The 12,894-nt window shown below is 40.1% G+C and overlaps 1 protein-coding gene across 1 annotated transcript; it reads right to left on the bottom strand.

Annotated features, from left to right (window-relative positions):
- Nucleotides 1-2,179: 2,179 nt before the first annotated feature.
- Nucleotides 2,180-12,650, bottom strand: TAF1A (TATA box binding protein (TBP)-associated factor, RNA polymerase I, A, 48kDa). The gene is made up of 9 exons (XM_009074820.1): nucleotides 12,489-12,650; nucleotides 11,266-11,379; nucleotides 9,174-9,372; nucleotides 8,315-8,445; nucleotides 7,311-7,469; nucleotides 6,133-6,199; nucleotides 4,522-4,642; nucleotides 3,486-3,646; nucleotides 2,180-2,379 (listed from the first exon to the last, which is right to left on the bottom strand). The coding sequence occupies exons 1-9, from the start codon at nucleotides 12,585-12,587 to the stop codon at nucleotides 2,258-2,260; spliced, it is 1,173 nt and encodes a 390-aa protein (XP_009073068.1). The 5' UTR covers nucleotides 12,588-12,650; the 3' UTR covers nucleotides 2,180-2,257.
- Between the last annotated feature and the right edge of the window lie 244 nt (nucleotides 12,651-12,894).

The following is a 12,894-nucleotide window of genomic DNA, read 5'->3' as shown; positions in this document are numbered from 1 at the left end:
CTCTTTCCCCTCTCCCCACACATCCCTTTTACTTCCAGGATCTAGCTCATGGAGAAGTCAAAGCTCCTGGTCCTGGCTTCTCAATACAACCAGTGTAATATGACTGCTGAGAATACTCTGTGACTATGGATTTCCTCAGAGTCTTGATTGGGAAATGGTTATTTTAAATTTCTGGGGTTTAACCTTCACCTGTTTTGCTATGGCTCTAGCTTGTGGCACCTTGACTTGTCCTGCAGCCTGCCAATAATCTCTCTGTTTAGACTTCAGTGAACTGGAAACATGCCAATCACAAGATTTCAGCACTGTCAGGAGATAAAGCATGTTAAATCCAAGTATTTAAATCTGAGGAAGTATCAGCTTATCTCAGCTATTGCTCTCATACATTGCAGATAATCACTGAAATTAAGGCATTACTTTGATGTCCAGAACGAGACAGACGCTCAGAATACACAGAACTTGGTTGGGGAAAGAAAGGGGGTAAGAACACAGAGGATCAACATGCTTTAAAAAGCAGCTGACATTTCATTAGGTTGCTTTTCTTGAACTTTACTAAAGACATTCTTAAAACAGGAAAACACAAGCAGGAGCATCAAAAACATGGACAGAACAACAGTGGATGCAGAAGGTAGAGCCAAAGTGATTTGCAATTTTGTGTTAACATTATGTTAGGCTTTAGTATTAAAAAGAGGTGGAATAACAGGGACAGTAAGACACTGGGTCTGTGCAGAAAATGTGAATTCCCTGAAGAAGTTCCTTGCCTCAGCATATAGAAGAATGGAAAAGAAAAGATGTGCTATTTCTTTCATGGAAGGGAAAAAAGAAAACCTCACAGAAGCTTTGCACACAGAATGGGGAGGACAACTGACAGGAAAACCAAACCAGAACACAGAATTCAGAGCCAAAACAGAACATTCCAATCCAGTAGGAGTTACCACATTCAAAGTACAACACACAGGCTTGAAAACACAGTATGGACTGAATAATTTTCACAAAAAATTGCCTCAGGTGTAAGTACCAGGGTGTCAGGAAACAGCAAGTTTCTTGCAAGACATGAAAGAGCAATGCTTGAGATAATTATGTGAAAGCTGGGACTGTGCTGCTCTTCTACTTGCTGACTGCAGCATGGTAGTTCTAGCACCAGGAGAGGACACAATCCTCAGCAGCAATCCTGCTTCCAGAGGTCACAGGAGAAAGCTGGAAGCATAATCTATTAACATATTTTTCAAAGACACCTTATGGGATGCTGGAGAAAAGCATTTTGAAACTTCACAATATAAATAGTCAAAACTGAGTTGAAGATCCAGAATGAGTTGAACCGGAATGCTAGTTTGTGACAACACATTAACATGTGCTTTCCAAACACAGCAACATGGCGTATTTCAACTCATAGGCAAGACTGCAAAAAAGTTCTAGAAAGTCTCTTCCACCAGGTAGAGAAGTTTTCAGTATTTCTGTGCCTTTGCTCTTTCAAAGCAGTGTAACATGATCTTCCCTCTGCAGCCATGCAGCTACAGCAACCTTTCAGTCTCTTTGACCAGTGATGTGACAACTATCCCTGAACAGGACACATGACCCCTTAGTAGGACGTGGAAAAACTACCTTTAGATATGAAGTGCATCATCTGTTTGAACAAGCTGCAGTAGCTCTGCACAACCTGTAATTCTTCTCAACATACAAGGGGGAAAAAAAAAAAAAGGGACAGATGCCTCTCCATTTTCCTTTTTCAGGAAATGATCAGATATAAACAGAAGCTATGTAACCTTTACAGGTTGAAAAAGCATTTTCACAGTGTGTCAAGTACTGTTCTTAGGTTAAGACATGTCACCTGTTATGAATGCCACTGCTAGTCCTGGATGAAGTTTGAACTTCATTCCAGCTGTCATTTAAATCACCATCTATGCATCTAGACATGAGGAGGATCAACCCTGCAGCATTATTGAAACAGAAATTCCCCACCACAGTAACCAAATAATTTTCAAGATATATTTGACATCAATGCTGTTTGCATTTCACACAGAAATATAGGGCTAACATTAAAAGAAATTCTTCAGCCTTGTCAGCTGATTTATATTCATTTTATTATAAAACCATTACAAACAAAAGCATTTTTACAGAAATATATAAAAAAGTCTAGCACTAAGTGGCTAGGGTGTGCCTAGAAGTTTTAGAGTAGCTCCAGTACAGAAGTCAGTTTTACAGAGAGAAAAAAAACACAAGAACTTTAAGGACACCTTCTAATCAAGGTTGTACAGAAGAATCACAGATCAGATATTCTCAGGTAGACATGATTGTGCCTATTCACAAATTTCTTCAGCATCCGAAACTTTTTCAGCTGAGCTTTGCAGCCTTGGTGTGACACATATTTCAAGTACTTGCAATCTAAGGAGGAAAAAAAAAGGCACTGTACATTATACCATGATAAAAGCAAATACAAAGATGTTTTCATTGTTTAAATAATATGCAAACATCTAGGATGGATTTCAATACATTTCATTACTGAAAACTAAAACATACACGTTAGAGACATAACTGTATCATTAAATAATCTCTCCTCATTTGACCCATTAAACATTCTACATGTATATAAACGTATGCCATCTTGCAAAATATTTGTTCTCTTTTGGTTTTGCACTGCAAATAGATCAGAAAGTAAAATTTCAAGAGTGTAATGCAGCATTGACTTGATACATTAACTTACTATGCTGGATAAGGAAAACAGAGGCTCATATTGACACCAATAAGAACTGAAACTTCATTCAAGAAAATTAGAACTGAAATCATTCTATCAGCCATCTGAAAATAAAAGCTGTGAGAGATCTGATAACATACTACTGAAAGTAAAAAAAAACAAACAACCAAAACCAAACACAGTGGTGTAGGAGCCATGGTCTCCACACCATCTTCTCATTCTCAGTTTAGCAGTTGATTCTTGGTCTGATACTCAACTTGGGTTTGGCAGCATTTCAAAGAATTACCTCTTTAGGTAATGATATTCACCATACCAAACTGCTAATGGTTTTCACTGAGGACCCTTCCTCTTCCTCTTTCCTGCATTGCAACACCCCCATGGTCTTAATGACCAGCTGCTCCTCTCGGTATTTGCTGAGATACTTCTTAGGCTGGCATCCAGCAAGCAAACTCTCTGCAGTCCTCACGATATTCCCTCAGGAGTGTGTTGTGCATTATTGAAATTTGGGGTTGAAGGTTAAACAACAAGACAAGTAGTATTGTGGCTGCTCAACAATGCCAGATAAAACGGAATTCTAAACCAGGATAACATAAGTTATGCAAAATATGCCTCACCATTAAATATCAAACCAATTTAAACACCTTTCATGTTCAGCTTCAAAGACAAGAATCTTCCCTAAAAAAGAAGAAACTGCATTTCTTCCAGTGAGTAGATCAGCTGCATCCCATCTCCTTAGGGCTAGAACCAGCCATATTTCCGTTATATATAGTGATGAGGGAAGAACATTCAGTATTACCTTTTCCCAGTAATATTCCAGCTACCAGAGCTTTTTCATATGAAAGGCTTTTATTTTCCTGCCAATTCCTTTTTGCCAAGTAATGGCTATAATGGAAGGCTGGCCACCAGTCCTTCCTGGAGTTCCACTCTTGCTTAATCCAGTCAAGATGCTTCTCAGAGCTGGAAGAAGGTTAAACAAGTTACAGACAAGCTTAAATTGGGATGAAAGGATGACTAGGATGCACTGAACTTTATAATCAGCTTGCCACAAGTTTCCTAAATTGCTAACATAAACACACTGACTTTATACTGGAGACTGAAACACTAAACTAAACAGAAATAACTTTCTCTTTTTTTCATCCCTGGCAACACTAGTGAGGCGGGAGGTGAACTCTAGCAGTCTTACTTAGATTTGGCAGTAACACAGATTATGGTGTGAAATAAAGCAAGCCTTTGACTCGTGTGCCAGTTTGTCAATAGCAACATGGAAGTTTCCTCAAGTTTGTCAACCGATTAGTTGTATGAAGGGGCTGGCTTGTTTTAAGGAAAGGTTTGTGTTACTTCCAGGCATGTTGGCTCAGCTTTTACACTGGCTGCACTCTAACAGTAATCACCATCACACAATAGACCAATCTGCACAGTAAAAGCCATGCCACTGTTGCAGCCCAGCAATTCTCAAACCAGCTTCAAATAATGCAGGGGTAGGAGCAGAGCAGAACATCCAGCAACTCCCCTCCTTACAGACAAGTGATGGGCAGCAAATGTTACCCCAACACCCGAATAACTCTTCCTGCATAAGCACATAATGTGTTAAGAAAACCAAACTTTTTTTAATACAATGCAATACTGGAAATTTTTAATTCCCTTCAATAATTTCTTCTTCCCTCCCAACGGAAGCACACTGCCAGTCAAGCAGTGCCACGGAACTCAGGGTAAGCCAGGCAACTCTTCTCTTCACCAGCACCAGAGAAAGGCTACAGAGGGTCACTTTGTCAATGGCTCAAAAGTAAGACTTTACACAGCTGTTTTTAGCACACTACATCAGAGATACTTACACTACAATTTGTTTCACCTGTCTTGCCAAACAGCTCCACGCTTTTACATTTTCTTTCCAGCCAGCATAATCCAAGGCTGCAAAAATAACTTCTAGCCCCAGTCGACGTTTTTTCCATTTCTCTGGAAAAAGATTAGGCTTATTAATGAGTCACTTAGATCAGGATGAACTCATTAGTAAGCACCAAGTGAAATACAGTTCACCATCCTGCCTCCCCAAACGCTGCTACCCTCCCTATTTCTGAGAGTTCCCCCATTGCCTTCTGCTTCTTGCAAGAGATAAGGTGTATTTCCTGGCTCTAGAGCACAATTCTCACCAGAGACATTCTGTCCCTACTCCCATCCTGCTTAAAACTGCTGACTCAAGGAACACACAGGACCACCACTCCCTTATCCCACACTGCCCTGCTTACACTGGTTGCTGTTTCTAATGCTCAATAATCAGTGCTTCCATCTGGCACCTCTCAATATTTTCTCCTATGGGGAAGGGAACGCAGTACCTCTAGAACACCTCAAATCCTAAGATGCCACCATAAAATCAAACCTTAGACTGATAGGAATAAAGTGGACATTTCACATCAATAGTTATATATCACCAGAGTTCTTAAAACAACACTTGACCTATGACAGCAGGCGAATGTGGGAAAAGCTGTGTTCATTGGTATAAATGTCTTTAAAAACTTAGATTGTTCTCATTAGCTACAAAAAGTTAGCAAATGTGTCATCCATGAACAGAAAAAAAGAAGTATCAGCCATAAAGTCTTTTATTTTCCCCCCTCCCCAAAATTAATCATAGAATGGTTTGGATTGGAAGAAACCTTAAAGGCCATCTAGTTCCAACCCCCCTGCCAGGGGCAAGGACACTTTCCACTAGACCAAGTTGCTCAGAGCCCCATCCAACCTGACATTGAACACTTCCAGGAATGAGGCATCCACAGCTGCTCCGGGCAGCCTGTGCCAGTGCCTCACCACCCTCAGAGTCAAGAATTTCTTCCCAATATCTCTTCTAAACCTGCCTTCTGTCAGTTTGAAGCCATTAACCCTTATCATATCACAAAAGAGAACAATCTTCATTCACAGACATTTCACCAATCTGCTGACTTGCTGGGACATACTAGGTCACAAGACAGACAGACAGCTCGGAATACAATTTATAAGCATGGAAAAAACAGTCTCCAAACTGGAAGACTAAAGCTCCCTTGTAAAGGAGGAAAAGTTTGTTCTTTATCATTAAACAATGAACTACAGAATAGATCCACCTCAATTCCTCTAGAAGAGAAAGACTAAATAAATAAATCAGAGACCCCAAAAGAGGGAATGGAGACTCTAGAATTCACAATAGAGTACCTAAAAATTTTGTTTAAGTTATTTTTGAGATCCTAGCTATGTCTTACAACAGTTGGCTTTGATCAGCCTTCAAAATGAGAAAAGCACGTTTATACACATGCAACTTGTAGGTTCCTGTGATTGCAAAGTTGGGGTTTGGGTTGGTTTTTTGGTGTTATTTTCTTAGCAAACAAAGCTACTGCTTTAAAATGTAAAAAGGCTGAAGGACAGTTTCAGAATATTATTCTAGATTAACATAAAGGAAAGGAGTAAAGGTAAAGACTTACTTGATTTTTGAAGCATGGTATTAAAATCTATCATTAGTTCATGAGAAGGAACAATATCATGCAAGATCTGAAAAACAAGAGACAAAACCTAGATACATTATATTAATGTGAAAACTTTTGAATGCTTCTACCTGATCAAGAGAAGCACAGGCTTCAGAGCCTTGGCTGTTTTAGTTCAGAAAATTAAGCAACATGGTACCTTAATGCCTTGATGTAAAGAATGAATATCTAGGCCCATTTTGCACATCTTTGGCACTACTCTGTGACACAATGGATGAAATATCTGATGGGTAATGAAAAACACTGCATGTGGCAAATATAACATCCTGAAAGAGCAGCCTGAATCCATAATCAGTGTCCTCATTTTAGAAGGCAGCATCATTTTCTTCCTAGGCCAGTTCTAGCTGCCCTGTCCACTGCTCTGTGCATTGGATCAGTTTCTGGACCTATCAAACCAGTTCTGTGATTTGTCACCATCTTGTAAGAGACTAAAGTGCCTAAAGCCACTGCTATGAAGGACTGAGAAGATGGAATTTTATACATGCACACTACAGTTTAAAAGTCTACACTTTACAAAACTGTTTTTAAACACCACCTGCCCTAATGAAAGCACATTAGTGCCATCAAGTGGCAAAACACAATGCAGAACACTGCAAGCAGCACCAAGGGAGGGCAAGGAAAGCAGGAATTTAAAAGCAACTATACAAAAGCATAATCCAGCAAGGTCTTGTCTACCAACAGCCAGCAGACATGAGTTTTTATTGTAGCTTAAATGCACAGCTCATTGAAAACAAGCAAAGAAACTTGCTAGGCAGGATCGGTATGTGAAAGAGCATCTAATTTCTTCAATATTGTAAAGACCAAACTAACAGAAAACCAATGCATGTTACATACAAGACTGCTGATACAGACCTCTGGAATAATGTGAACACATTCTCTGAGCTTGTTTACCGACTTTAAGAAGTTCTAGGATGTGTCAGTTAAAAGGCAAAGCAAGAAATGGAATTCAAAGGCAGTAAAGGATACCGCTCCCTCCTGCTCACTTTCTTCTAACCCTCTGCTTCCCATGAAGAATACAACAGGATAAGTAATGCTACAGAGTTCAACAGAACCAAACTGTCGGACAGTTAACCACACAACATGGATGATACAGACTGTCTCTCCCATGGAATACATACCCTCAGTGCAGATATGAGTGATTTCTTTGATTCACCATGTCTCTTCATGAACTGATAGAGGTAGACATGAGCATTGGGATTAGCAGGAAACTTTGAGTTGTAGGCATATTCATTCAGTACCTGGTGGGCTTCATTATGGTCTCCATAGAACTCCAACATCTAAGAGAAGTTAAGCCTGTCATTACTTTAGTAGATATATGCAATCAAACTCCTACAGCTAATTTTGGACTGACACAGAACCATCCAACAACACAGTCTGTACCTAAGTGTGCAGCATATTAGATAAGGCTAAGACTAGTGTATTTTATTTTACTGACAAAACTTCACAACTAGAAGCTGCTATGGGTGAAAATTCCTTAACACTTACTTAATTGTCAAAGATTTACCAGCACGTGCTCACTGAAAAGAGATGCTGAAGGAGCCTGCCACGTCTTTAAAGAGAGAACTCAATGAGGGAACTTGTCAGATGCCAGCACCAAGCAAAATTCCTTAAGATGTGCTTAGAGAAGTCAGAGCTTATCAGCATTTACAAAAAGTAAATAATTACAAAGAGATTCTAAAATTAACTTTATTTTGTAATTGCAAATTTTAATCAGATATTTTAAAACGCAAAAAAAAGAGGGGCTGCATGTTTGGTGTCTCTGATATTTAGTGTACCCAGAAAAAACTACACCCTGCCACAAACGAGAGAACTTGTTCTCAGGAATTTAAACAAAAGCAGCTATGCTCCAATTTCTGTAGCACCATGATACCAAACCATGCAAGCTGTTGGTCTATTTTTTCCTCTTGATAATGCATAGATAAAGTCCTTTTTGTACTCTGTACAGCTCAGCAGTGCTACCAGGAATAAACTGTGCTCTATATCAAAGCCAGTGACATATGCATTTTGATGTGTTGCTTTTAAGATACTTTGTTTTCATCGACACACAAAAAAAAAAGCTGCATCCAAACATCTTAAACTTAGGGAAACACAAAAGATAGACATCTGTAAAACATGGCCTTACATCCACATAGCTTTTCACAAAGAGATCCCAGACTCCAGGTATTTTAATAATCTCCTTTAAGTTCACTGCTGCATTCTGGAAGCAACGGTGCATTTCCTGTTCAACAGACAAGTCTGCAAATCCATCCAGACCTACCAAAACGTGAAAGAATGCCACCAAGTTATCTCTGCCAGTCAAAGGGATCTTGAAGTTGTGCCCCTAAGAGGTGATCACATTTTGCTAAGCAAAGACTCCTATCAAAGAGCTTTTAAGAAAAGATGCCTCAGTTTCCTCAGTATTGAAACAAGAAATTTTCACTGTTTCTCATCCGAATGTATTATCAAACAATTTCACCTCATGGAGCATGAGCAGTACTCCAAGGTAACATGCACAAGGTCCACGAACCAAACTCAAGACTTAGTTCTCACAGAAACAAGTAGAGATCCAGTGTAACTGATAACACACAGACAGAAGGTATTTCCAGAATTAGATGTGACACGCATGGCAACTTAAGTGTCTTTACAGAAACTGAAATTCAAACACAGTTTTGGGGAGTTTTGCTATCGTTCAAAATTCTAGCAGCAATCAACCACTTGCACACCTATGAACCCCCTTCCTTTGATCATTATTTCAGGTGATGCTGGCTGCATGTAGGAAATGCGATTCAGGGGGAGAAAGAGTTTCAGAATAGCATTTCAGGGCACTTCAGCACAGTGTCAGTCAGTGTGCCATGTTGGCACCACCATCACTGCTGATACAGAATTACATACCAGCCAAACCATCAAATGCTGAAGTCTTGTAAAGGATAAGGTGTCACTGCCAACCATGGCGCCTGCACGAGCAAGTTGAAGTTTACAGCTCAATCCAAAAAATAACTTACCATGCTCTAACAGGATGTTCTTCTGCTTAGACCAGTTACAGTAGTCCAACAGTCCCCTGTAAGCCTGGACCAGTTTCATTTCTTTATCCTGAATGGCTGTTTGTTCTCCATACCTCCAGCTTTCTGCCAGGGACAGGTTTCGGTAAGCTTCATCTATCTGTCCATTACAGAGGAGATGGAAGGCATCCTCCAAGCAAACCTGAAATTCAAACAGTCCATCCCACAGTGTCTCACACCTCTAATAGAGCAGCTCTCAGCAATACAGCAAAGTTCTGCACACATGTGCAGTGAAAGAAGAGACTTACTGACATGCATATAAATTACTTCCAACACAGTTAGGAAAGTATTTTAATCAGAAGAGCAGTGTACAAATATTCTGTTATGCAAACAGTATCTTTACAAGGAATTTCAGAGAAAAATGCAGGAATGGGGGAGTACAAGCACCACAGCGGGGAGGGAGACACACCAAGAACCTAAATAATTTTCTCTGTCTGAAGGTGCTGGAGAAACATTAGTAATTAAAAGCATATCTGATATACAAAGATACTTTCTGCCCCACAGATTTCAAAAGCTTCAGTCCTTTCCCTTCCCAGGAATACCTTCTGAGGAAAAGGGTTGAAGCACTTGAAATCTGTGGGACAGAAAGTCACCCATCAGGTAGTAGGTACTCAGTGATACTTATCAGCAGAACACAGTTGTCTCAAAAACCTCCTTGTCTTTAACAAGTGCTGTACCTATTTCAGAAGAGCCAGAAATGACCTCAGGAAACCCAGCTGGGATGCATTTGCTAATCTCCATTTGGTCACCCAACTGCAGAGCACCTAAAAGAGGGATGTTTTACCACCCTATTATGTTGCTTAGGCACTGGATAAAAGTCAAAACCTTCAGTTAGCTCTAGCAAACTCCCGTATAGGACTTCTTGTGAAGGCCTTTAACAAAGGAATGATAGACACAAACACCATCTCAAGTGAGAAACACCCCAGGAAACCAAAACAGTATAGGTTTGAATGAGCCACTACAGGAAACAACCCTACAGCTGGGTGACACAGGTGGCACAGCATACTGGTTTATAATCAGATTAGCTACTCAAACTGAGATGGTAACGATGGCACAAAATAAGTACAACTGTTCGGTTAGAACCACAGTGGTCAAATTGAGGACTGGAAACAAAACTTGGCAGGTGTTGGCCTGTAATCAGATGTTATTGGGGCATGCATGAAAATTAATTTTACTGTTTCAAATTCAAATTTAAAGCTTAAAGGGTCTAGGCAGTTCTAAGCACTGACAATATGCATCTGTGATCAAATATATAGACCAAATGAGATATACGTGTAGAATAACCCTAAAAATACCATACAATTGCAAACTCAAATGTATTTTTGTTGATACTAATATCAGTAATACATTTCAAAAGAGAAACTCAGTGTACTGGTTTGAGCTGAAGTACAGTTAACTTTCTTCACAGAGGCTAGTATGGGGCTGTGTTTGGGTTTTGTGCAGAACACAGCGTTGATAATGCAGAGATGTTTTTTGTTATTGCTGAGCAGAGCTCACACTGAGTCAAGGCCTTTGCTGCTTTCCGTACTGCCACGCTGGCAAGGAAGTTGGGGATGCAAGGGAGACTGGGAGGAGACACAGCTGGGAAAGGTGACCCAAACTGACCAAAGGGATATTCAATACCATATGACATCATGCTCAGTATATAAGGTGGGAGGAAGAAGGAGGAAGGGGGGACATCTGGAGTGATGGTGTTTGTCTTCCCAAGGAACCATTACGCGTGATGGGCCCTGCTCTCCTGGAGATGGCTGAACACCTCCTGTCTTCGGGAAGCAGTGAATTAATTCCTTGGTTTGCTTTGCTTGTGTGTGCAGCTTTTGCTTTCTCTATTAAACTGTCTTTATCTCCACCCATGGGTTTTTGTAGCTTTTACTCTTCTGATTCACTCCCCCATCCCCTTGGTGGGGGAGTGAGTGAGTGGCTGTGTGGTTCTTGGCTGCTGGCTGGGGTTAAACCATGACACTCAGAAACTAATATTCAAGTAAGCACACGGGTAAAAGTGGAAAATCCTCAAGTCTGCATTATGTACACTCACCTTCAAGTACCTTTTTATTCCTAAAGTTTTCATCTGTTCAATAAAACAGCTGAACTCTTTCATGTTGCCATGGGAATAATGGCACAAAATTTCAGTTCCTATTCTCCAAATCATCTATTAATGGAGAAAGAGAGATTCAAAAACAACTTTACTACAAAAATGGCAACAGTCACCATATATCCAGTCTTATCAAACTTACAGTTACTCTGGCACATAAAAAATATACATTTGAACTGCAAATAAAAAATAACACTAAGTATTATCTGCTGCTAAAGTAACCTATTAATCTAGTAGTACATTTACAATCATTCAGTGGGTGCATCTTAATTGCTTCTTATAAATGCAGCACTCCAGCAAAGCTTATGAAAACTGCATGTCACAAGGTTCCCCCTCCCTTCCCTGAGAAATTATGTTCTCCTTTGATATGATTCAACACAAGGTATACCCAATTCTTCGAACTTAGTAATAAAGATTATTTCCAATTACATGCAGCTTCCCATCTACATGCACTTGTTTTCGAGGTCTACAAGCTAGCCATATTCAAGTACTCCATTTACTTAACAACTCTGATCACTTTCCTTCCACTTGCTTCCATCTCAGTACCTGCAAGTTTTGCAGCTACTGGATGAGCTGGTAATGACCTAAATAAGCCACTAATAGATTCTGACTGATGCCAGAGGCAAACACATTTACTGCTTTTCCACTTTAAAAGACTACTTTGAGTTGACTTTTCATAGATAGGCTCCTGATAGAATAAACTTATATCAAGTCAAGTTTTCAAGTTTTCATCTCTTGTGTATTTAGAAAGAACAAAACAAAAAACCCCAAAGCATTCAACCAACCAACTCAAAATCAAAAGAAACCACCAAAAAGAAAACACAGGCCCACAAAACCAGCCTGCAAGCCCAAAGAACTTTTCAGGACCACTAAGCACTCTGTCAGGAAAAACAGGAGACAGCACAGCAGATTCTCAGCACCCCTGAAAGCAAGACCTCAGCAGAACTCAAGCTCCAGCACAGCTTAAGCCCTCAGCAGAGCCATGTCTGTGCAGGGGCAGGATTTCAGTGAGTCACTGGGCAGGAGGCTGCCTTCAGCACCAACAGTGATGAGGTCTGATGTGTGGTAAATTCATTAAGACAAATGTTGGTCCTGAAGTGTTACAGCTGCAGCTTGCAAGTACTTTTTCAAGTGCAAAAGAACTCAGATAAGGGACATGGACTTACCTCTGATGGACCAATGGGTTCTCTGGAATAGTCCTTCTCCAGTGACTCAATATAGAAGGTCAGAAACTCTGCAGCCCTTTTCCATTGCTTCTGTAGCATGGCATCCTGAATGTAACTCAAACATGCTTCCTTGCTCCTCCTGAAGTTTAATTTGTGCTCACGGGAAGATGCTAAACAAACAATGAAATCAACTCACAACTGTCACAACCCTCATTCAGGCAACAGTGTGCCCTCCATTTCGGTGTCTTTCTTATATGACCTTTCTTGGACACTGCAGAAAGTGATCTTAAGCTCTGTGGTTTTGAAGATAAATGCACCTATTAGTTCACAGAGAAGCAGGAAATGGGAAAAGCTGGAAAAGTAGTATGAATTTTCCACAAACAGCACACAGCTGCAGACACTTGAG

The sequence above is a fragment of the Acanthisitta chloris genome, unplaced genomic scaffold (genome assembly GCF_000695815.1).
Source record: "Acanthisitta chloris isolate BGI_N310 unplaced genomic scaffold, ASM69581v1 scaffold10575, whole genome shotgun sequence".
In the NCBI taxonomy this organism is placed as follows: Eukaryota; Metazoa; Chordata; class Aves; order Passeriformes; family Acanthisittidae; genus Acanthisitta; species Acanthisitta chloris.
Note: the sequence above shows the minus strand (reverse complement) of the source record. Positions and strands in the feature narration are given on the sequence as shown.